The 26,230-nt window shown below is 43.0% G+C and overlaps 1 protein-coding gene across 1 annotated transcript in view; it reads left to right on the plus strand.

Annotated features, from left to right (window-relative positions):
* The window catches only part of SLC22A23 (solute carrier family 22 member 23), an 86,585-nt gene that overhangs the window by 4,930 nt on the left and 55,425 nt on the right, over positions 1-26,230 (plus strand). Inside the window, exons 2-3 of the mRNA XM_015854573.3 lie at positions 12,361-12,464; positions 17,665-17,819. Of these exons, the coding sequence (XP_015710059.1) occupies positions 12,361-12,464; positions 17,665-17,819 (259 nt within the window). The remainder of the gene's footprint in view (positions 1-12,360; positions 12,465-17,664; positions 17,820-26,230) is intronic.

Below are 26,230 nucleotides of genomic sequence, written 5' to 3' on the forward strand. Positions count from 1 at the left end.
CATGTGTAGATATGTCTGGCTGTCCCAGGATGCGGGACTGTCCCAGACAGGTGCCCGTGGGAGGGCTGGGGCAGGGCTCGGGTGATGTGGCCCTCAGTTCTGTGTGCCATCAGAACCGAGAGCTGGGCTGGTGTGTGGGGAAACTGATGGTGCGGGGTAATGGACAAAGTTCTGCTGAATTCCTCTTGTTCTGCAGCCCCTCCCTTGATAACGTTTCCAACAGAGTGAGTAGTAATAGAAGAAATGTCTCGTGCAAGTTGTATACCTCTTCCGAGGTAGAAAGCTCTGTTTTCTGCTCCCTGATGCAATGGCTAAAGTGGAAAATTTCTGATAAAGGAGGCTGAATTTGCAAATAGAGGCTTCATCTCTTCACCTTCTCAGGTTTTGCTTGTGCTTTGGCTGTGTGAAGGCTCTGCCGTGGGCCTGGTGGTGTTAACAATGCTCCTGAAAGCGCTGTGTTATCTGTAGCTCTTGGAAGTGCAGAATTAAACTGTTACACCAGGAAAGCGGTTCCCCTTTGGCTCAAAACTCTGAACTCAGCAGAATTGCTTCCTGCCTAGAAGCGTGTTAGGGATTAGCTGCGCTTATCTGGTTGGGAGAAAGCAATGCAGCGGTGGCTGGGTGGTCGGTGTGCTCGTGCTTTGCTCTGCCAGCGGGCACTGGTATTAATCATCAGAAATCATCACAGTTTCTCTTCATGTCCCTCGAAAGCGTTTGCAACACTGGGAAAACAAGCACAGCAAATCCTCCAAAAACTTGAATCTAGAATGGATTTAAACAAGCCTGCTGCACTCCTTCCATGAGAAGGAGCACAGGCACATGGTGGACTTGGTTGGCTTGTGGCGTAAGAGAGCGTAATGAAACCTGACATTTTAAGAGAAGCAGATTTCCTTCTGTTTATAACAGGAGATGGAATGTTTCATATGTTTTTGGGCTTCACACTGATCCTGAAGTGTGAAGAAGCGATCTTGAAATATAGTGCAAACTGTAGCAAATCTCTTTTTTTCTCAGAACGCTGGAGATCTTGTGAAGGTCACCATCACGTTGGCCTCAGAAGGTCGAGGGAGAGTTAGTTTGCTATCTTGCACGCTTTCATAATAATAATAATAAAGTGTTCTTTGGAAGAACTTGCGGCAAAGGGCAGATCAATTTTAATGGATAAATAAACAGCTGTGGTCCCTGCTGTCTTGTTTTCTACTAGAAAGAATAATAATCATCTTTTGAGACTCTGGGTTTGTTTTTTTTCAGTGTGGAGTTCTTGTTGTGTGTTTGCTTCCAAAAACTTGGCAGCTTTTTCTCTTCCATTTCTAATCCCTTATAATTATAATTAGGTTGTTTTTATGGGGTCAGGGTTCCTCCCCAGCTCGTGTTTTTGTTCTCTTTGGGGCTTTCTGGGTGGGTGTGCTGTCTGTTTTCATCACAGTGAAGAAAGAGGAAAAACCCAAACAACGTTAGCGTATGGCTGAATGGTCTGTTTCCCATAAACTGCCAGGCACTCCTGTGATGCAGGAGTGTTCCTCATCACTGCTGGCTCTCCCTGTGTGCATCCCACTGGCCTTGATGCAAAGGGACTTTGCTGGGGGATTGAGGAGGTGTTCCCATCCCAAGGTATTGAGATCTCCCTTAACTCCTCCCAACAATACTTTTGTTTCTGTAAAGGATTACGCGATGTTCTCATCTTTCTAAGTAGAGTTTTATTAAATCTTAGGCTAATATACAGTCATCTCTGTAATAGCCAGGGGTTATATGGAAATATTGTAAACAGAGACAAAAGTATATCAATAAAAAGTGTACTTTTGTTTGGCCACTGAGCCACTTTGTTCTTGAGGTAATGCACTGGATCAGTCTGCCCAAGGAGTTGCTGAAGTCACTGTCCCTGGAGGTGTTCAAGAACTGTGTGGATATGGCACTGAGGGATGTGAGTTACTGTGCATAGCGGTGATGGGTTGATGGTAGGCGATCTTAGTGGTTATTTCCAACCTTGATGATTCTATAATTTCCACCATCTCCACATCCTCTCCTCTCATGGTACCTCTATCCAGTGTTGTGTCTCTGCTCCTGTTCTCTCTGATGACCCATCCTCCATCAGGCCTAGGGCTCATGGATCCAGCCCTGCTTGTTGTCTGGCTTCTCCCTGTTCTGACCCAGGAGGTTGCTGGGGCTGGAGGTGGCCTCGTGCTCCTTGGAGGCCAGCACTGCCTCACCTTAGTGCTGCCATCACCTTGCCCTCCTCCAATGAGTCACTGGGAGTGCTGCTTTTTATAGTGCTGCCAGTCATTAGAACTGGGAGCGGTAATAAAGGACGTGCTGCTCGTTATTTAATGCCGTTGAGATGCATATAGCAAAAGGGTCAGGTGCATAATTTAACCACAGGAATTCCAGTGGCCATATTAAATCATGGATCTGAGCTCATGTCCTGCCTTGGTGCATAAATCTTGGTCTCGAGCTATTTCATGTGTAAATATCCCTAGGAGAATATCTCTCTAGGAGAATTCACTTGTGAGGCATCTTAATGTTAAATGCTTCTTGGGAGATTTTCATCTGTTCTTTGTCATGTCATTGCCACTGTCACATCACCACAAGCAGAGAGTGCCCGTATCACTTGTGATATACATATCCTCAACTGTCCTTCGGGCTAAGAGCTGGCAAGTGAATCATGTTAGCGGGCTGTGTCTCACTGCTGTCCGAAGGGTGGATGCTGAGAAATGTTTCCTTCTTTTTTTTTTTTGAAGAGGAGAAACCTGAGTCTCACTTTGTCTATTTGCAGAGTGGCCATTCCAATAAATTATTAACATTGACATAACAAGCAACGTCATTACAGTTAAATGTATGTAGCTGTGCAGTATATTGGGAAATATATATAGGTGTGTGCACCTAGCAGGGACTTTTCCAGTCTTCTTGTCACTCTCTTTAGTGGCTGCATCTTCTGTCAGTTTGAAAAACCAGCTGTACTCCTGGGGTGGAGTTTTCATGGCACTGTGTAGTTATGGGGCCGATGGCTGTTGCTTTTCCCTTTGTTACCAGGATGACCAGTCTGTTGTATTGAGTGTTGTTATGTGGTGCTGTGGTGTAGCTCTGAATGCTAATCTGTATAATGAACACCAAGAGCTGGCAATGGGCAATGACTGAGGCTTGATTAAATTGCAGTGGATGGTAGTGCAGCTTCTCTCCGTGCACACTTGTGGTGTTCCAGATCAGCTGTGTAGGGCAAAGTGGTTAGTTGGAGGCTGCTTTTTAATCATCTAGAACAATTATGTAATAGCATTTTGTGTCTGGTCACATGGGAATTCTTGTTGTGGCTGCTTTTCTGTTCCAGATGCTTTGTTTTGCTGCAGTGCTGTTCCTCTTGGCTCTTTGCTTCCCACTTGATTTGGGTTGAATCATCTTCCTTCTCAAGGAATGTGCCATGATTTTACCTACTTGCTGCTGGTTTGATCCTTCTCATTCCAGTTTGGCTGGGTGTGCAGCTAATTGTCTTCCCTAAAAAGGGTTCGTAATTCAGGGGAGCCCCTGTGTGGCCCAGTTATGAGCATGGGGCAGCGCTGTCTTGGTGGGGACTTGGGTTAGTTCAGGCAGTGATGTGATGCTCTGTGCCTCTGCAATGGCATGTCTGTGCCCTGCCAGGTTTTATTCCCTTCTCTTTCTTGCAGTTATGGAATTTTTCTGGTCTGGCTTCTGTTGTTTTGTCTCTCTTATCTGGCAGTGTTTTTCCTATTTTATTTTATTTTAAATAATTGATTTCTTTTTCCCTCTTGAGTTTTTTTGCTGAGTTAATGAGGTGAAATGGCACTGCGTGGTGACTCATGCCCTGGGCTGTGGTGATGTCTCACAGGTAACTGCAAGTAACCTGAATGTGATAACAGTGAGAAATTTGGCACTGCTCATTGGTTGGTAGTTCTTGGAATAGGAGACAGGTGTGAGTTTCAAGTGCACTTTTAGAACTGTTATTAATTCAAAGGGATCTCTGGCAAGGTCCTTCCCAAAGGAGGAGTGACCAAGCTCTGGCACAGTGCCTGTGGAGTCTCATCCTTAAACATACTCGAAAGCTGTCTGGACATGGTCCTGGGCTGCTGGCTGAGTAGCTTCTTCTTAATCCCGAATCTATTAAACCCTCAAGTTACGGTACCAGGCACAGTAGGTGGGCCAGAAGCTGTAAGATCAAAACTAGTGCACTGACTTTGCCCTTGCTTGCCTTGTATGGATTGAAGGGGGCAAAGGGACACACAGTATGGTAATGAGGCTTCTCACTTATCGGGGTGCTAATGAACACCATCCTAAAACAAGGCATGAATGTATGTGTGTTCTGGCTGAGCAGAGTGTGGCGTGTGGCTGTTTTGGTTGCAATACCCGCATTTCCCAGTGTTGGAGCTGTGCAGAGCTGGCTGTGTCTGCCTGCAAACAATGTGTTATCATCATATGCTGATGTATGCGATAACCAACTGTGATCTCACTAGATGACAAACATGTGCCTAGTGAGCTTACATGTCTTTATTTACTTTTGAGGGGGTGTTATCTGCACACCAAAATACTTCTAAGCAATTGGTGTAGGAAACAACAACTATTTAGGATCTGTAATGCCACCAGGACTCGTATAGGCTTTGTTTGCTTTTTGGTGTGGGTTTTCTGTGCTAGAGGGAATGTGTACAGAGTTAATGTTTATTATCAGCTTGAAGATAGTGTCTTGGATACTGGATTCTGTTTTCAACCTACTGTGAATTTTTGCTTCTACAAATGGCACGAAAGATTTTGTAACATGTAGCTCCATGTTACAAAATCTTCACGTCATTCTCAGCTTTCCAAGACTGATTTTGGACCTTTTGCTATTCCTCATTTTCTGTGAGTGTGTGAAACCACTGTGGGTTTTTGTTGTTGTTTGTTTGGGATTTGTGTTTGAAGAGGTTGGAGTTTTGTTTGGTTTTGTTTCCACTCCCTGGTAGATCCTGTATCTCAGTCTTTGAGTCTACACATACCAGCCCTGCACCTGTTGTAGCGGGAGTTATAAGCTTCAGTGTGTGTTTCCCAACTGTTCAGGCGGTTTCATTTCTAATGTGCTTTAGCAGTTGTCTCTCTGCTTACTCTGGCCGCAAGTGTGTGATTGTAAAAGATACCCTCTCCGTTTTCTTAAAGAAATTGTCAAGGAGGATGAACTGGTGTTTAGGAAAAGCATTTAATCTTGGGCTAGTCATGCTGTTTGTCATGGTAACACTGAGATGAGGATTACAGGCCAGCTGGTTGTGAAGGTGTCCATTTTCAATGAAGTAACATCTGGAATAGCATGAGATTTGTGGTTTTCCTTAAAAAATTGTTGGCTTAAATTAAAGCTTTCCAGATAAATTCTAGAGAGCTGCTAAATTTGGAAGGTGCCAAAAGAGATTTAAGCTTTCCCGTTGCTTTGGTTCTGTTTTTCCCATTAGCCCCCTAGTTTCCACCCGTGTCCCCCCTCTGCACTATCTGGTGTCCGTGCCTGAAACAACCGTTCCCCTACTCCTTCCTACCCTTGTGCTCCTGCAGCGTAGCTGGCTGCCTCAATATTATTGAGGATAGGTCTTTCTTAGCTGAGTTACAGTGGTGAGAGGGCAGGGTCATGGCAGTAATAACTGCATGTCAACATTAAGGCATCTGTTCTTTTTATGTGCAGCAACGTTGAGGAAGTGTTTCTCTTGAGGAATGGCTTTCTTTTTCTCATCCCCTTCCCTTGTCCACATTCAGGAGTTTTGTCCCGTGCTTGACATCAAGCAGTGCTTAAGAAGGCTCGTGTGGTTTGTTAGGAGTATGTATTGTCCTGCAAAATACCGGCCTTGAAAGTGTTAACTTGGTTTTGATAATCAAATGATAGCAAATGTTAATATTTAACTAAAACATTGTGGGTTCTTTACGTATGACTTCTGTTTACCATGAGACCTGTTCAAGATACCAACATGACAACTTGTTCAGTTTTTTATTTATCTGGATGGTGAAGCCAGCCCCACCAGAATGTGCCTTTCCAGAATGTGGCATTAGGGCACTGTAGAAAAGATCTTTGCATGTCTCAGTTCTAGCAAGAGGCGTCATTGCTCCAGTCTTTTCATGCTTCTGGAGGGTAGCAAACATCTGTGGGTATTAAAGTAAAGCATAGGTTTGTAGTCACTCAGATTTGTGGCAGTGGTTTCCCCGTGATGTCAGAACATACGTAGAAAAGTTGAAGCACAGAGATATAGAAGGGAGGTGAAAGTATCATACATGTGAATGTAGTGTCCATGAAAGCTGCAAGACTTATTATCTCCCAGTGCTTTGATGTTAGATGATACTGTGGAGTTGGCAAAAGGGGAAGCAAATTATAACAGCTGGAAAACAAGTTAGTCAACTAATCTTAATAGGGTGAAGTCTGGAGAAGATGAGAATGTCTCGGGATAAAGGAAACTGCTAGTGAAAATGAAAGAACTGATAGAGAAGTGGGTGGTATGTGGATGCTACTAAAACTGATTTAATCATGTTGAGTATTCACAAGGGTGTCATATGGTTAACAAATCATCTTCTAATTGTTGGTGTATTAGTGATGATTATTTACCTAGCCAGCTTCCTTCTTCCCTATCCTGGTGGGGAAAAGAAACAGATCTGAGATGGGACTGAGGCTGGAAACAGAAGAGCTAATTGCTCCTGTTTGAAATGTGAAACTGTAGATAGGAAGAAACCTGCATAGTTTTGTGGTGTTTCAGACTGCATCTTGTCCCTGTTGGACTCTACTGGTGTTGTGATTTTTGGATGGCTTGGAGGGTCATCTTCACCTGTTGCATAAACTAAGGAGTAATTTGGTGCAGAGCAATGAAATTTTAGACAGAAGCCTTTTCTGTGTTAACACAGTGACTGAGTGACAAAGTTAGTTTCTATGGTCTTGTGTATTTGAAGTTTGTGGCTTGTTTTCTTGATCACATCACTGCTGGAGCCATGTCACCACAGTGGGGAGAAGACCATCCTGGGTGAGCCATGATTAAAAGGCATCAAATACAATTCTGTGCACACAGGTGTGAGTGGGGCAGCTCAGCTGGCAGGCATGGAATTGGGGTGCAAAGCCATGCTGGAGGAGAACAGTCATCAGCATCTTGTCACAGGGAGTAGTGGGGCCAACTTGTTTAGCCTAAGGTGTTATATAGGGCAGTGGCTGAGAGTGTCTTAATGTACCCCATGCCTTATGTTTGCCTCTATCACAAAGAGCCGAAGTTTACAAAGCAGGTGGGAGCACTGTTTTAGGTATCAGTGTTTGCATAGAGATGTATGGTAGCATGGCGCCCAGTCCTCGTGCTTTATTTGTAAGGCTGAAATACTAGACTTTAAAAAAAAACCTTCAAAAGTTAGTGTGGAAATTTCACAGTGAAATCGTGCCTATCCCAAGGATGTATTTCAGCATCTCTGGCTTTGTTATACTTCAGAAACTGTTAGGTCCTAAGCTTGTGAGAACCACGGTTGTGTACTGTTTTGAAGGAATGGAAACTGTTTTCATAGGTACATGAAACTGCTTTCATGCAACACTGTGTGGTCTAATTATATCTTTCTGGGAAGCCTGCTGAGCACATGTCCTCTGGCTCATGCATTCACTCCTCTTTCTCTCTTCTTTCCTCTGTCCCCCAAACCCTTGGCTTTGTGGCAACTGTCAAAAGTAGCTACAACCGAACACTCAATACTATGCTAACAACAATATATTTCTTGCTACCTGAGTACAAGTTCTTGCAAACATGGGCAGTTACGAACCCCTCAGAATACCAGCGGGTGCTTTCTTAGTAGTGATTTTAGTAGAAGCATTTCTGTTTAACAAAAGCATCCATTGAGGGTGAAGTTGAAAGAAGTTAAATATATGTGGTGCTTGGAAGTCTGGTGTCATGCAGAAAGGAAACAGCTTGAAAGTCAGGTGTTCTGGGTTCAGGAATTCCAGCATGTGAGGTGCATATTTCTTTGATAGCTCTTGAAAGAAAATATACAAAAAAAAGCTTTCAGTAGCACTGTGCTGGCTTTCTTCTTGTTCTTTTTTTTTTTTTTCTTTTTTGCCTTGACTCTCATTTTCCAAGTAAATAGGTTGTACCTGGTAAGAAAATAGGACTTTTGCAGGGATTTCCCCCCATCAATGGGAAAGTCTTCTTTTGGAAGACTGTTGCTGAATGTAGTGGGTCAAAGAAAAAGGAATTTTTGTCCCTTATTTTGAAGCCTTTCAGGATTATTTAGTTTACATTTAAAACTGCAAATTGCTGTTTTGGAATGTGACATTATACTTAGTTACAGATGGCTGTATTGGTGATCAAAAATGCCGGGTGTTCCCAAAAACAATTTACTGATGCTTGAAGTGTATTTGAGATTGGGGAGTGTTTTGCCCAGCTGTGTGCTCAACGGAGTGGCATTGCTGCCCTTGGCCTTGAAGATTAAAAAGATTAAATGCTCTTTTGTTGCCACTGCTGGCAGGAGCTAGAGGTTGGAAGTGTGACTGGGCTGCCCCTGTTGTATTATTTGTCTTGATTTGTTGTTGTTCTGGTGGTTTTTTTGTTCAAGGATGTCTGTCAGTAAAACCACCCTAACTCTGTGCTGTGGACAGGCTGGTGTGTGTCTGGGTGGCTTTTCCTGCAGCCTCTTCAGTGTTACAGCTGCAGGGTTACTTCCTGTAGAGCTGAGCATTGTGGTGTTTTCGGGATCTTGTACATTTTCTCAAACTTTAATATTAAAACACAGACAAGTTGTTACTTCTGGCCAGAGGCTGAGACAGCAAGAAGAGGAGCGTTGTCCTGTAGTGGCCTGTAGGGACTTCTTGTCACTGTCCTCAACCGTGGCTGTCACTGTGAGCAATTGAGTTACTGGGAGAAGGCATTAGTGATATGTGTAGTACGGTAGAGGGACTGACTGTCCTACTTCTTTGGTTGTGTTTGGGTTTATATCTGTTTGGTTTTGTTTTATTTTTTTTGGAGGAGAGTGTATTTGCTGTTTTTTCTGGTTGTACTTTGGTCTGCTGACTTGGAGTTTTCCCTCCAACATAAGGGCCTGGAGATGGTTTTGATTTTTGTTATATATAGGGTATGAATAACATCACTTTTTTAATTAATATTTTTTATGTAGCTTGGTTTTTTGTTTGTTTGGTTTTTTTAAAACTAATTTTGTGGTTCATATTTTGGGGGAAAAATACTGAAAGAATGCAAAAGTATCATAAACTCTCACTATACAAGGTGCTTGCGTAGAAAAGGAGAGTAAAGATGGGTTCTAGAACCATGTAGGGAAAACCACCAAGCTCTGGTAAAGTGATGAATCAGGAATAGGTGTTGGTGACATGTAATTGATTCTTGTTTCCAAACTGCTGCGCAACATAGAAATGTGGGGCTTCTCCCTAAGAGGGGTCTTTGGGCTGCCCCAGCTGGCTGTGGCTTACATAACATTTAGAGGCTGAGGTTCCCAGGGTAGCACCTCTTCTACAGGGACTAAGGAAACAGAAAAGGAATGGATTTTACATTTGCGATTTATATAAAACTATTCCCTTAATTTCGCTACAAATCTTGGCTTGCTGGATTAATCCTGTCCAGACTTCCATCTTATGTAAGGAAGATACGGGATGGTTACATTCAAAGTACACTAACTTTTGCTGACTGTCTTTTGAAGCATGTTTCTAACAGTCCTCTGGCTTGAATTCTGGCTTTTGAAGCACAGTTACTCTCAGCATGGGTGGTGACTCACTGAGATCAGTTAAACATTAAGATGCTGAAGGTGTGACTCCTTAGGCTTTGACAAAAAGGGCTGTCAGTGTGTAAAAAACACTTGCAAATGTATTACCTGTCTGCTCAGGTGAAATTCTCTACATTGCTCTACTGTTACAGAAGTGGCTTTCTTTTCTTTATTTGGAGTTTACTTGGAGTGCCATCTGAGCTGCCTCTCCCAGTGTGCAGTGACATGGGAACTTGCAATTTCTTTGTGAAGCAAACCTGAGTATCCTATTTACCGAACAAAACCACTGGTGCTTGTAGTAGGCTGCACTGCATAGGCAGGCCTTGAGGGTTGTGTGTGCTTGTGCCCCGTTGTGGCTGCTCTCCTGGATGTGGAAATGTTCTCAGTTGACCCATACTGGGCTGCAGAGAAAGCCTTCAGAAGGCAGCGAGTGGCCAAATGCAGGATTGGCACGGAAATAGATGTTTTTGCTTTCACAGCGGCTGAGAAGTTGGGCAAGAGCCTTGAGAGCAAACAGACACGTGGTTCCCTGATAGCTTATCAGAAAGTGCGCTCTGGGCGTTGCTGAAGGACTTGCTGGGAGTTTAACCTTTCTTCTGTTTTTAAGCTTCTGCTCTATGTGCTAAAGTGGACAATTTAGTATCTTGTATGTTGTCCCAGCATGAAATTTCACAACAGCCCTTTGTGAGGCTTGGTCTCCTCTAGCCATGAACCTTCACCGACTGGCCTGGCATGGTACATTCCCTGTCTGGGCTCTGGTGGTGGCCAGCCATTGTGGTTGGCAGTGGTAGGCCCTGTAGGTAAATGGACCTCATGTTCTTTTCATAGTGTTACTGCTTATCTGACAGTAACAAAAGAAAAATGAGCAACTTATGGATATTGTCTTTAAGAAGTACTTGTGTATAAATTTGGCTGTTTTTAATACCTTTAATTTCTAATCTACACTGAAGAGGTTTCTCACTCTTAAGACCTTCTGGATTGTGGAAATAAGGCCAGAGGCTTCTGAAAGTTTGTCTGGAACTCAGAGGTACCTCCTAAATGTAGTTTTGTTTGCAGCTTGCCTGGTCAGCTATCTTTGTTGCAAACTAAAAGCTGATTCTTTAATTGTGCAGATACTAAGTAGAGGAAATGTAATTCCTACTAAAATACTTTGAAAATGTCAAGAGCTGAGAAGAGCAGTTTCACTGCCTTGCTGAGCTGCTTCCTGTAGATGGCCAATAGCTATTTGGTGGGAAAGAAAAATACTCATACTACTTGCTTCTGGTTCCTTTATGTACCTTCAATATGCAGCTTGCAGAACAGTGTAGAGAATCAGACAAGCTGGTACAGTGACAAACTCAAAAATACATTTAATGAAAATGAAAGCCTGAGCCTAAATGTTTGCAGAAAGCTGGCGTGTTTCTTTTAGCCACAGAGCGCTCTGCTTCTTGGTGAGATGGTACGTTTTGGGGAGGATATCTTCTGTGATGTTGAATGAACCAAATGGTTGAGTCAGAGCTGTATGTCATGAAAATGCCTAACTCTGCAGTGCACCTAATTGAGCTCTTTTGAGGGAAGGCTTCTTTTGAAGTTGCATTGGACTTTTGAGAATAAATTCATCTTTTTATTTTGCAAGGTTGACTGATAAATTTCAGTTAATATTTTTGCGACTGCCACTACAATTACATTATACACAAGCAGCTGTTTATTCTGCAGTTTTAATTCTGGTGTATCTGATCCTTCAAAGTTGGCTGTACTTATTTTTTATTAAATGTGTATGGCTCCTGTTACCATCAATATTTGAACACTTTACAAACCACCAGCAAACATGCCTTCCTACATTTATTCAAGGACGCAATAGGGCTATCTGCACTTTACACACAAGAGAGACTAAGTTGCCTGTCTGAGAGCAATGAGGATGCTGGGCTAAAGCCAGGAATGCAGCCTGACTCTCCTGAGGCTTAGTTTGAGCCTAAGAGGAAAACACCTTGAAGGTTAGAAAAGCCTTGCTAGAGACCTTCATTATCCCCACTGAGTGCCCTAATAATGGGCTTCACAGAATGGTCCATTTTCTCTTCTTTTGGATGAAAAGGGTGGTTTTGGTATTAGAGATAGCTCTGGCATGAAAGTTTGGCCCATCTGTTTTGTGAGCTGTGGTGGAGGCTGACTATGAAGGCTCTCTGGCTGAAAATGAGGAGCTGGTTTGGATGCTTTTCTGAAAGCAGAAACATCTTAATGTTTTGCCTATGGGAGCCTGAAGCCAGAAGCCACTGGGATCTTGTGTCAAGGAATTTGCTTTTTCTGTTGTATCCCATACCATATAAGTCAACAGCAGAACACTGTCCTAGGTTGTCTAGCTGTAGGTGTTTGGGGACATTATGGTAATGCACCCTATTTACATCAGTAGTGTCAGTTGTGCCCCATAGTACCTAAACAAAAGTGGCCTGAGGAGGGAGAAATTTCAGTGCTGGGTGCTCCCCTTTTGTAAATATGGGCCCGATCAAACTTACTCAAATTAATCTTTATGTGAATTTCATGGGATTTCATGGGGCTTGATTTGAGGGGGAAAGCTCTCCCCTGCTGTGTCACAGAACTGCATACATTTCCATGCACTCATGCTAGGAATGAAGCTTGAAAAACAGTCTTTCAATGTTAGTATGTTTAAAAGCACTTGAGAATGTCATACCTGATTTTTGTTTATCTGTCTTCTAGTGGGATCTTGTTTGTGATTCTGCCTGGAAAGTCCACATTGCAAAATTCTCCCTACTTGTAGGATTAATCTTCGGTCATTTGATAACAGGATGTATAGCTGACTGGTAAGTGCAATATCTTCTAATGCAGTATATCAATTAATTAAATGTCAATATTAAACACTGCTTAGATTTTTATCCACTTCTTATTCATAAAGAACCTTTGCTTAATGATTTTCAGGTTTGGAAAAGAATGTGATGAACAGTTTAAAACTGTGTGTTAATTGCTTGAACTGAGTAATGTGCTCCAAGGTAAATAACAAGAAAATAAGCTATTTGATAGTTGACTTAGTTGTTTCCTGCTGGCACAATTCATTACAGCTGTAGAGCTGGTGCAGAAGTATGTATTTGCTAATCATGTAAGTGAAGCCTTTGCTTTAGGGTTTTCTCTCTTTTTCTGAACTAGGAGATAAGACGTTGAAAGCAGCATTGATTTGATTGAATACAAGAGAGTTGTGTAATGTCAACCCCGTGCTTACACAGTGACTTTTAAGAGTGGTAGAAGGCTGTTTGTTGCAAACCTTTCAATTGTTCTATTTTTAAAGCTGTTGTTAAGCAAATGTTCTGAATTAGTGTTAAGGAATCTCAGCCTTAGGTGCTGTTGATATTGGCGTTTTAGATTTGAGCACACAAAATGCAGTTCCTTAAATTACAGTACTGAAAACATAATGAGGTTCCCCAGTTGTTCAGGGTTCAGTTTTTATGTAAAAAAAGAGGGTCTGGTAGTGCAGGAGAAGGGGAAGAAAGTTGAAGGCCTGATTCAAGTGATTTAAAAGGAAACTTGCTGAATCTGAAACAATAGCTGCGATGCTGCCCCAGTCATTTCAGTGGCTTCCAGCACAATTGCAGTGTCAGAGCTTTAGTTGGCCCCGAGTTAACTCTTTCACTGTTTGCTAAACCAGGAAAGGAAGGAGTTGCTTATTAAGGAAATTCTAAAAAGCCCCAGCGATGGCTCATCAGTCAGAGGGTAGAGAAAAGGCTCCCTGCAGCTGTGCAGCAATGCGTCTCAAACTTTCATAGCAAAACTACGTCTTTCTTCTTGAACAATCATTAAATGTTTTTAGATAAGTCAGGAATTATGACTTCTCTGTGAAGCAGGGAACGGGCATGGTGAAATACAGTTGAATTTGATTAAAATGCAGCAGTAACAACATGTAGAAAGGATAGTGGGGAAATGAATCAGGGTTCTCACTTAGTTTTCCAAAATAGGAATCTGTATGAAGGAAGCAGACTTATTGCCAAGCTAGGGAAATGCTGTTATAATTGACAAATAAGTCACAAATAAGCCAACAACTTGTTGCTTAAAGGGAACAACTTGTTCTTCAAGGGAGAAATCTGCAGCAAGCAGATTTAATAGTTCTCTGAGAAATGAGTACCCTGATCTTCCATCCATTTCCTTCCTCAGTGTGTAGTTTGCTCTACCACGTGTTCTTTTTCTGTGTTTTCCCTACAGTGAGAATAAGAGAGTTTAAGGACAGACAGTTTGACAGATGTAATGTGATGGAGAAAAGGGTAGTTTGTTAAATGGGTGAGAAGAGCACACCCGTTATCCTTTTGCAAGAATTGCATTGCTCTGGCTGCTGCCACCAAAGCTGATTCTGGTGCTGGTCCTCTGCCCCCATCACTGTCGTCTAAAGTAATTGATGCAGCAAGGTAGTTCTGCACTGGGGTAGTCCTTTTTTGTTTGGTAGTGGCATTTGGTGCTGTTGAAAGAGCACCTAAACAGGATTTGCTTTGTTATTCAATCACTGTTTGAATTTCCTCTAAGAGAGGGGGTTGTGTGGAAAGACAAATACAAAGAGGATTGTACTTGTGAGGAGTTATTTTATTTCTTAAAAAGTCAATCCAGAGCAAGAACAGGCAAGATAGGGCCAGATCGATGTACATAAGTGCTATAGTCTTTCGGAATTCTCATTTCACTTGTATGAAATGAATCATGTTCTGGTCATCAGAGGAGGCTTTGGGCGTTTTTAATTTGTTTTAAGTCCATAAGATCCAGGGCATTGCTTTTCCTTTTTGGAAGGTTTTTAAAGCTGCACATGGCCGTAGCATAGCATGCATTATGACAATTTGCTAAGCAGACTGGAGTGGTCTGTGTTCAACATACAATAGGTAATGCAAGCTTCGGTAGCTGTGTGTAATAAATCCATAGGAAGAAGGTCTGCAAACCTGTTAGGCTGTGTAAAAAATCAGCAGTGTCCAAAGGCTGATTAAGCTATGTGTTTGATGGGCAGGGTGCTGCTGGCACTCTTGTCCTGGAACAGGAGCTGTAGGGGTTTCTGTGGAAGGGTCCCTCTGGAGCAAGCACCCAGACAGAAATCATGTGCCTCAACCTGCCCTGGTACTCTTTGGAGCCTCTGTACCAATTCAGATCCCAAAACTGAGAGAGAGCCTGCAAAGATTGGCGCAGGAAGGATAATGAGATTGGCTGCAGAACCAGTTTTCTCAAGGGTGGTGAGATATGTGTAAGAGCGGGAAGGGCAGGTCCTGTCCTCAAATCATTTGCCTTTGCCCTGCGCCTCTGATGACACTGGAAGTGTCTGATTCATCTGCATATCACTCTGCGTAGGTTGCGGGTTGATCAGAAGCCTGTGGTTGCTTGTATGCCTAGTTATTTACCTGTGTAGGCAGAATCCAACATCTGATATAGATAATAATACATGGTGTAGGCCGAGGCTGTTGTGGCATGGAAATTTCTCTGAAGTAGCGTGGATGGCAGCAGATAGCATCCCAGGTCTGTTTTACAAGGGAGATTGTGTATGGTTTAATCTCTCACAAGCGTTTCCATGTAGCGTTAGTCAAATAACTGTCTACACATAAAAGGCTTTATATACTCTTAAGACAGCATCCTGTCAAAACACTGCTGGATCACCAACGATGTGGCTGAAAGCTGCCCTGCAGTTCTGATTTCTTTTTATTTTGAGGAATGTAATGAATTTGGGGGTGAGGAGAAATGCTAGGGTAGGGAGGTACTGAGGGGCTCAGGAGCTTTCAGAAAGCCCAGGAGGATCTCCCTGTTCTTCATTAGCAGCAAAAATTCATTTGCATAATTTGTATAATGGTAGAAGAAATTCCAAGCCCTAATGATGGGTAACCTCAACTAAAGAGGATGGGAGGAGGGGAGGAAGGGAACTGATGTCTGTGAAGCATGGAGCCTTTTTTAATCAGCATCAGGAAATGGCAGGTCAGGCTTGTGATGAGAATTTAACTCCTAATTCTGAGGGCTTACCTTAATGCCTTTCATCTATAAAATGCTTCCACAAATACTAATTGGTATGAATTGCAGCTTGACTGTTAGGAAAACAGGGCTGTGAAATTCTGTGCACATCGCTGATAACAGAGTGGGCAGTTTTTGTATTCAGGGTTTGGTATGAGGTACTTTCCCTCCCTGCCCATGTGCTGTGTGCCCTGTAAACATAAAATGTAAAGCAGAGGCATCAGCAACTGCCATCATATCCACCATGTTCCTGGTACATTGCATATCACCGAGGGGGAAGTAAAGCTGTGTTCTCACCTTGAGGCTTGTCTCTGACAAATTGCATTTGCACCCTGATTAAGAACCTTCTCCTCTGACCTTGTGGTCTCCAGCCTGCCCCCTGCTACTTACTGCTTTCATAGAACAGAATATCCTGAGTGGGAAGGGACCCATGTGGATCCTTGAGTCCCAACTCCTGACTCTGCACAGGATGACCCCTGTTCTATAAGCATGGAATGTTTGGTGCCAATGGGTTAAGTGAGGTATCCTGTAGTTGATGCTGCAGCTGGAACTAAATGAAAGCCCCCAAACCTGTCCAATATCGTCATCTTTGGAGTACTTTGAAAAAGTGTAAGTGATGACACAATTACTGATTTGCTTTTCCAGTTCCCAAAGGCATCAAATATGATGCCTCCTCTCCAGCCCTTTGCCCCTCTATTTCATTGATCTTGTTCCATTTTAAAGCAAAATCCAAAGTTTTAGTTGTGACTTTGTGTATGAAGCTGCTGGTAACAATAAAATAATTGAGCTGAAACACTTCAGCATGTGAAACTGGATGAAGTAGTGATGTTTATATGCTCTTTGTTGCACTGACATTCAGCCTGATAGCTGGCTTGCAGCTGACAGTCTGCTTTGAATGGGTCTGTGAAAGCTGCCTACGAAAAGCAAGTTCATGTATTCTTGGTGGAAATGGCATATGGAGCTGACTGAAAGAAATCCTCAGTTCCATTGGAAAACTTGTGGGAGTTGACAAGTTGAAAAATTTTGGAAGTCTCCACATAACGATCCAATTTTTTGCTTAAAAATAGCAGCATGCTCTGGTGCTTCATTATTACCAGCCTTGTGCAGGAAGGGGAGGGTGGTGGGTGGGAAGGGGAGTTATAAACAGTGAGCATGTGAGATGTGTAGAAGGAATATGAAGCTTTGCATAGGAAGCTGACTTCTGCAGCAGGTGCCCTGTGTTTGGTGGCAGCATAGCTCCTTATCAGCACCTGCAGCTGAAAATCTTCTCTGCCAAGAAGGGCTGCAGTGCTTATACCTCAGTTGCTGATGACTGCTTTGGAGTGGCTTCTTCCTCCTCTTCCTCCTTTTCAGCTGGTTTTGTGGGTCTTTTTAGCTGCTGTGAGGATGCGAGGTGGACGGAAGAGTGGAGCTCGCTGCTTTCCTGTAAGCATTAATATCGGCTGTCTGAGGATTAGGGAAGCAGCACAAGCCCTGTTTTTACATTCAGTCCCCATTTCTTAGGCTTGTCCTTAATGATGAGGCTAAGAAAAGTGATCTTTTTAGCATGCTTTTCTTGCAGAGGAGTCTGGAAAGCACATCTCTGTTGGGAAGAAGAGACCTTTGCAATAAGCTTTGGTTGTAGGCTGTGGGGAAATAATATATGCTATCGTGTAATGCATTACCATAAATACATTTCTTCTGCTACTGAAAGCTCTGAAAAGCTGTTGTTGATCTCCCAGATATTTGTTTATGGTCCTGTTGTAGTTCCTACAAGTTTCCTCGTTCACTGTTGGTATTGTGCAATTGGTCAACTGATGTCTTAGTGAAGAAGTAACAAATCACATGATGGCCCTGCTTAATCCCACCTGAAATTAATCTGTCAATGCAAAGCTGACTGAAGAATTGAGTGGTTTTTAGCCAGCAGCAGGGTGGGCAAAATGGAACAAGCATTAAAAATGGGTGGGAATATTTGGAAGGCATTGTATGATTTGTGCTACTCTTTGTAATGCTGGAGTGTTATGTCCATCCTGGCTTTTAACACTATTTCTCTCTCTTTCTTATTTTTAGGGTTGGTCGGCGGCCCATACTGCTCTTCTCTGTCATATTCATTTTGATATTTGGACTGACTGTGGCACTCTCAGTGAATGTGACAATGTTCAGCACACTCAGGTTTTTTGAAGGGTTTTGCCTGGCTGGAATAGTCCTCTCCCTGTACGCATTGCGTGAGTATACCTTTACAGAAATCCAAATGTATTTTTACACAGTATGTAGCTTGCATCGTGCTTTCCTACAAGCAAACAATTCTGAATCATACCCATTAAAAAAAGCTTCAGCCTGTGTTCTGATAACAAAGTAGGGATTTTTGCAGCATCTCTTCAGGTTGGTACAAAGCAATACTAAGCTCAGTAGGAGACTCTGCGCTTTTCCTGTCTGGAATTATTTCAAAAGTTCCCCTGCTACTTGCAGCTAAGAGGTCTCTTGTCCCTGCCTTGGATTATGAAGTACAGCAGAAGTATGTGAGATGAGGAGCCTGATGTCTTCTTATCAAGTCTTCTTGATTCTTTGTACTTTTTGTTCTTTGGTTTTTGAGTATTTCAAGGGGATAAAACCTGAGAGAGTCTTGAAGGAAAGCCTATGAGAAATGTCTGCGTGCTCATAATATTTAGGAGAGATGCCAAGACCTATGGAAGTCCCATCCATACGTTGTGCCTTCAGAGGGTGCGTGTGCAATGCCGCCAGCCCTGATTGTGTCACTGGAATACACTCTGGGGAGCTCTGTGTGCTTGTGCTTCCTTTGCTGTTTGTGATAAAGGGGTAGTACACCACCTGAGGGAAAAATACATCCTTTCCCCCTTTTTATTATGGCTCTGGAAAAGTATTGCCTAAATATATCCTGGGACTTGCTGTACAAATCTTCATAAAATTTTATTCACTTCCTATCTTAGCTGTTAAATCCTTACGGGTTATAGATACCACAGTATCCTCACTCTACATGGAGTATTAAGCTCTACAGTATTTGGTATTTTGTTTTGAGATTGTGCCATGGGGAAAAGAACCTGAGTAGAATACGCAATGTTTTGTTCTTTTGCACTTCTTTGTAGTAGACAATACAGTACCCAAGAGAGTTTCACTCTTTTTCTTCCTGCTTCTCTTGCCTTTGGTGGTGTAATCCCAAAAGGGGGATTGGACCAGATGATCCGTGGAGGTCCCTTCCAGCCCCTACAATTCTGTGACTCTGTAATTCCCAGCAGGAATTCTTCATCAAAAAGTAAAGCTATTATTGAAGACATCAAATGTTCTTTTGTACTCCCCCCATCGTTGTTTATAGTATCAGTGAGAACTTCATTATCCCTTTTACTTAGTGACCCTAGAGACCTTGCTAGAATGGAAGAAACCGATTAGGATATTCAGCTGGAATTCAGACTAGTTAGAAAACAAAGTTTATTCAGCCAGAGTCACCAGCTGAAGTTTCCGAAGCTACTGTGCAGAAGAAAACTCTACAGGATTGCACAGCCTGCAAAGATAATTAGTCTGCCACAGAGATCCTCTTTACACTATGTCAAGCACACTGGTTATGTGCGGATTTATGGCCTGCCTCAGGGAAATTGTAAATAACCATCCTGATGCTCTAGGAGTGGGAATAGAACCAAAGTGCTGCCTTTAAAGCAAAGAGCTGCTGAACTTGAGTTGCCGTTCACACCATGCTCTGCTCAACAACCTAATGTGGTTTTCCTGTGGGTCCCTGCCAGTGTGCTGAGCAAGCCCTGGTACGGACCTTCCTTTCTGTGCCACTGCAGGCTGGTTTCAGCACGGCCATGAGTTGGCTTCTTGTAGGCTCTGCACATTGGAAAGGGGGCTGCAGCAAGATGCTGTTTGACCTGTTTTCTCAGGTGACAGTGTGACGGGATGTGAGGAAATGGCCTTGTCCTGCACCAGCAGAAGTTTAGATTGGATATTGGAAAGAATTTATTCCTGGAAAGTGTGTTTAGATATTGGAATAGACAGTGGAGTCTGGCATCCCTGTATTTAAGAGATGTGTGGATGTGGTGCTTATGAATATGGTTTAGTGGTGAATCTGGTAGCATTATGTGATGGCTGAACTTGATGATCTTAAAGGTCTTTTCCAACCTAAATAATTATGTGTCATCTTGCTGCTCAGGACTTAACTAATCTAAGTAGTTTCTTTGGCTAAGGTGAAAAGCTGTAGTGCAGTTCTTTTAGTTTTTGTCAAAACTTTAGCTGGGAAAGGATTTCAAGTGAAACTTCTGGTGAACCTGCAGGAAGAGATGGTCTCTGCACAGGTGCTGGCACTTGCTGTGAAGGGAGCAGGTAGAGGAGAAATGAACCTGGGATTTTATTTCTCAGTGCTGTATTCATTGCCTTGTTTGGGAGAAGAAGGAGATGGTACTTCTCTCCTGAAGAAACTACAGTTCTATGAAACACAGGCAGCAATGAGAGGCTTTTGTTTCATGATGGAGCTTCCTGCCTCTTCTGCTTAGTGTGCTGTATGCTACAGCCTGATGCACAGAACTTGGGTTGCTGCTTTGGTGACCTGCTGTGTTGGATGAGAAGGAGGGTGCTGAGACAGCAGGGTGAGCTTCGATTTGACCCATTGGGATGGAAAAACCAACAGCTGGGAGAACTGGCCTTGAAAGGTAGGCAAAGGGAAACCACCCTGAGCAGTGCCATGTGTGCCTGAGTGCTGCCTCAGCTGATGCCTGCAGGCTTTTACAGATGGTGAAGGTGTGCCTCTCCCCACAAATTGCTCTACTCATGGGCTGCCAGCCTTGTGGGACAAAGTATGCTCTGCACATGTGGAAACCACAGATGTGAGCAGCAAATATGACTCTAGAGAGCATGAAGGGAGTGGCTGCTGGTTCCTTCTAGCCTGGCAGGGATATTGGTGTGGCCTCGTACTGCACTTCCCTAAGGCTGGGTTTCACAACCCGGGTGTGCTGATGCAAGAGCTGGCAGGGCTGCAAGCAGGAGATCTGTACCCATACCACTGCCAAGGCTGTGCTGTGGCATCAGTAGTTGTATGGGGAAGCTGTCCCCATCCCTCAAGAGGCAGGGCAAAGATCCTGCTGCCAGCAAGATGTGCCTAGCAGTCTTTTCTCACCTGCCTTTAGGTGTTTTCTGGGCCTGGGGGTGCAGAAGCTGTCAATTCCCAGAGCAGAAGCTGGGATGATGGCGTTAATTGCATTTAAGAAGGAGGTGGGGGTGGAAGGTATTGTTCTGCAGCTCCCGTAGCAGCACTGGTGATCACACCTGAGATCAGGCAGCAGGAGCTGTGCTGTGGGTTTGCAGGCTGTTTGATTGTTTCATGGGTGGCTGGACTGCAGATTAGGCTGTGAAATTAGAAAGCCTAGGCTTGAATGGAGCAGTAAATAGGCTCTGAAAATAACTGTGCTGAAAGGGAGACATCATCTCTGCAGGTTGGATTGAGGAAGCAGGGGTGCACCTCTAATGCGTAGTAGTGGGATGAGTAGGCACATTGTTTTGTCCCTTTCATTGGTAGGAAGAAAAAGGTAGAAACACAGTGAAAAATAATAGCTTGTGTTTGGAAAGGCTGAAGAATGCTGGCAAAGGTTTCCAGACTGGTTAAGACACCCAGCTGTGATGTATCTTTCTCATTTGTAGCTAGGTCAACCTAACCTGTTACTTGTGAAAATTACAAGGCACTGACCTGAGAGAGGCTCAGTGTGATTTCTTAAGCTGCTTTTTTATTTTTATTTGTTTAATGCATATCCTGGAAAGCTGGAACAGCATGCTAGAAAGCTTGCTAATGCTGAAGAATGAGCAAAGAAGCGTGTAGACTCAGGGCTATGAAGCATCCCCAGGTACACAGCCCCCAACTCCATTGGAGCTGGAGTGGTATAAGCAATAATTGATCAATTTTAATTCTCTATTTTCCTCTCCTGACTCTTCAGCAGCAAACATGGTCTTGGCTAGGCAAGGCAGGTGAGGTGCTTCAAGCCTGTGCTGTTCCATCTGAACCAACGAAATTAAAAACACTGTAATGCCTTCTTCTCTTCAAATCAGGGGAAGTGGAAAACATCCGGCTGTGTTCCAGTGCATTGACATGTGCTTCAGTTCTGCAGTAACACGCCGTTCTCTTGGCTGACACTTGGTGACAAGAGCAAGGTTGTTAAGCCACCTACCTTCTGTTTACATAACCAGCCTTCTCCTGCTCACGTAACCAGCCTTCAGTTCTGAGTCATCCAACTCAGGTCTGGGAGGGGTGATCAAGGGAGGCTGTATTACATAGAGGTCCCCCTAAAGTGGCCATTAATTGCTAAATGATTTGGACTTTTTTGGTAGAATTAAGTTGTGACTTCTCATAGAGTCTGCTGCCCTCCTTCTCGATGTTTCTTTCCCTTTTTTGCTGCTAAGAGTGGTGTGAACTCTTCTGGGGATGTGGAGCCTGCCCATGGAGTGCTGTCTGGCATGCTTGTTTTAACCTCTGCTATCTGTTTTCCAGGTCTGAAGTGCCCTTGGAGCATTGTGGACACTTTTCCCCCAAATTTTTGGAATTGCTATGCTGTTTGAGGCAGCCAATTTGAAACAAATTTGTATCAACTCGTAAAACATGCCTAAGGGGAATAAAAACAGTATTTTCTGCAAAGCTCCTAGGGAGGTTATTATGAGAAATCCTACCTTCTGTTGTGCAGTTTCTTGTAACTCATCATAATTGTAATGACATTTCTAGGGGTTTTTATTTCTTGTTGAGTAATGGTGGGCAGAATTAGAGCTGTGCTGGAGGGATGAGCAGACCTGAGTTCACAGCCACTGGAAGGAAAGTGGGGGTTGGCTCCTCGCCTTCTAATTTACCTCAGTTGCTTATGGAACTGAGCAGTAAGTGGGAGTGTCTAAGATGGTCGTGTAGTTAAATCAAAAACATTGCCTTTCATTTGTAGCTCCTTTGCTCAAATGAAGTGGTGTTAGAGCTTTCTTGTAAGTGCAAATTGTAAAACATCTTTCCACATGCTTCTCTGTGTGTGTGTGTTCCAGCTGCTGTTTGTGTCAGCAGGGAAATGGAAATGTCCCATTACAGGGCACGCCAGTCCTTAGTACTGCTGTATGTCTGACATCACAGCTTTGTGGGTAATCGTGGACTTGTTAAGGCTGGAAAAGACCTCTAAGATCGAGTCCAACCATCACCCTATCACCAATCTATACTTCCATGATCTAAGAAGTATGTTTCTTCTCAGAAACACAAGTGGATCAGAGGCAGGGATGTGAAAATTCTGTCAGTCGTGGTTCTTATTTATTTATTCTTTTTTCCTGGCAGGAAATTGTATTTGCTACAGAAAGCTTCCTTTGTTGAAGGCATGCATATGCAGCCTATTCTGCTAAGTCTGATGGCTCACTGAAAATCACCTATGAATGGTGGTTCACTTCCCTTTCCTACTTTTTCTTACGGACTTGTCAGAAAAATCCAAGCGGCAACAGGATGTGCATAGAGGAAAAGAACGTGTATGTGGAAGGTGGATTTAGCAGTTATCTGTAGTGACTTTAATATTAAAGTCTAGCAACAAATGTCAGCACACAAATTCACTTAAATATTTATGTGCCTTTCAAGAGGAACTGTAATTTAACACGACTAGCCAAATTTCCATCCCCAGTCACATGGACATGACTCTTATTTTCTCACCTACAAATAACATGACCCCATGGAATTTTTTTGCTAGTTCAGCTTAATTAAATTTCACTCAAAGCATGAAATTTGCAGGCAGCGCTCACTGCAGTATTTCTAAAACTGCATATTATTTTGTCAGATATAATAAAAAGTTCACGCTTGTTTTAATTGTTATTTGTGTGATTAAATTCTGTAGGCTGACAACATGCTGCACCAATTCTCATACAACCCCTTTTTCTTTTTGAAAGGAAGCTTCTTAGAGATGTAAAAATCAAGCACTGCATGATTTTTACATGAAGCACATGCTGTAGTTACAAGTATGAGCTGTGTTTAAGAACATCTCATCCCCTCTTCAATTCAACTGTGCATACAACCAGGTAGTTCTTACAGATAAGTTTAGGCACAAGTGTTGTTGCTAGTTTGAAAACTTGTTTGCTTGCATTCTTTGAATTCTGGTTATGGTATGAATTTTGAGAGAAGAGTAGAGTCAGTGTCCCTGAAGGTGTTCAAGAAGCGTTGCAGATGTGTGGCACTGAGGGACATGGCTTAGTGCGTGTGGCGGAGATGGGTTGATGAAGGCTGAGCTTGATCTTTGTGGTCTCTTCCAATTTTAATGAGTCTATAGTTTGACTGGCTCCTGGATGCCCAGCATCTCAGTCCAGCTTGTCTTAACAGGAATTCAGAGCAGATAAACCATTCTCATAGTTTCTCACTTCTGCCTTTCTATCCTGTTCCTTTGTAGCAGAGATTGCCTTCTGTTAGAGATATGCTGCTAGCTTCTATAGTAAAGCCTCAGTCTCCAGTATAGTCAGGCACTGTAGTGCAAATACATCTCTACCAATGGCTTACCTCACATCATCAACATAATAGGGGGTATGCATTTCATTCTGCTTCTCTGTGCCCTCTGAGGAGGGTAATTGTTGGCAGAGGTGGTCTTGGAGCACTGTTCCTTAGCTGAGGATGCAGAGGTATTTGGAGCTGTGGAGGAGGGTAAACTCTGCCAGAATGCTGCAATTAACAATCATCTGTTGGAAATAAGTACCAGGTGCTGAGGCTCAGGTAAGTTGCTTTGTGTACCAGCTGTTATCCAATCATTCAGACTAATGGTGTGGAGAAATTAGGAGGGTGTTTCCTCTGTGAAGCATTCACTTCAACACATATTTAGGCTCCTTGATCAGGGATCATTGTTTAAAATAAACAGATTAACGAATCTGTCAAGTTTTCTGACTGATGGGGAGTACAGTGCTGCTCTCTTAGCTGTTCTGCAAGGCCCTCTTCTAGACACAGTGATGTTTTCACCCAGATTTTGGTGCTGTGCTGGCAGTGTAGGTGCACTGTGAGTACACAGAACTTGGTTTGCAACTTCATAAGGGAGGTTAGAAGGAAAAGGTGTATGAGAAACACAAGGGAAGCAGAATCAGTAATGTCAGACAGAGGATGCAGTTTAATAAGAAGTGGTTTTGAGGCTTTGTGTTTTTAGGTTTGTTTTTTTTAATTATAGCAAACAAAAGTGGGCTGAAGGCAGGGAGGAAGAGCAAGAGCAACATAAAAATTGTATAATGGTAGAAGTAGCTTGTATGTTACACTCGCAACTGGCATTTCTAATAAAATCCTATTTTGATTTCCTTTATGGCTCTGGCTTGAAAAGGGGTTTTAATCTCAAACTTGATGGACTTATTTCTCAAGACAAAAGCAAATCTTTTTCTAGGAGGCTTAAAGAAAGTTAATTAAAGAGCCTCTGGTTTATAGATCCATTAAAAATAACTCTGGAAGTTAAAGAAATAAAGCTGTAATTGTTAGTCATTGATTGGAAAAATGATACCTGTGTCTGTAGAGAAAACCAGTTGCTGCTCTTCAGTGTTTTGGGATTTGGACAGGAGAAGCTTTGACTGTATTATCCTTGGCTCTACCCACGTCAGTCTTCTGAGATGCTACATGTGCCGTTAGAGTTATGGACCATCCTGTCCTGTTCTTGCTTCCTTCATTCTTAGCGGTTGCGAAATATATAGAACGTGGAGTTAATATATATACGTGAAGTTCAGTTTGCATCTTGTAAGCTTTTAACCTGATGGATTCAACTTTTTAAGGGGGCAAATTTCACTCTTCTTGACCAAATGTTTTATCTTGATAAACTAAAAATAAAAAGTAAGTATCTGTGCAGCTGACGTTTGTCTTGACGTTTTAGTCTGCCTTCCTTGGATGAGGGAAAGTGCTTCATGCAGCTCTGGGGACAGCAATGCTTGGCAAGGCAGAGAACAAGAATAGCCTGTGCATGACCCGAGGAGGAAGAGTAAGGAAAACAGAATACATAGCGTGTACAACAGCTGTGCCTTCTCTCTTCTTCCTGGTAAGAGGGAACGTGACAGATAACTTTTCTGAAAGAAGAAATCTGCTTATATCCAGTGAAGAGTAACAGCAACAATGAAAGATTTTGTATCCTAGCTATTTCAGAAACAAAAACACAGCCAAGAGAAGCAGGCTGTGCATTGTGCTAGTCTGTACAGATCTGGGCCATATTGCCCTCCTGGTGCTTTGAGTGCCTAGCAGCACTTACATGGGACATATTAATGCCCTTTCCTGCTTGGACATCTTAGTGTGAGGTCTGTCCTGGTGAGAAAATATCTATTTATGCTATGTTTCCATCCTTACTTCAGTCCAGGTGTGTGTCCCTGCCTGCTGCCACTCAGCTGCAGCCACCCAGCTGCACCATGGTTCTGAATGCAGAAGTGGAAATCTCTCAGACATCCCACTGGCTCACCCAATATAGGGCTGGTGGGCTTTTTGTAAAGAAGATAAAGAGAAAAATCTTACTCTGATCCCTTGAAGTAGCTAAAATATCAAAACTGCTCTGCTGAACTAGGCTGAAGCTTTTTTCCCTGCTCTTGGAAGGAGTCCCTCTTGGACGCCTACCTGTGTGACCTGGTGTAGGGAACCTGCTTTGGCAGGGAGGTTGGACTCGATGATCTCTAGAGGTCCCTTCCAACCCCTACAATT

Source organism: Coturnix japonica, chromosome 2, assembly GCF_054131305.1.
Source record: "Coturnix japonica strain WE chromosome 2, WE-NBRP24, whole genome shotgun sequence".
Taxonomy (NCBI): Eukaryota; Metazoa; Chordata; class Aves; order Galliformes; family Phasianidae; genus Coturnix; species Coturnix japonica.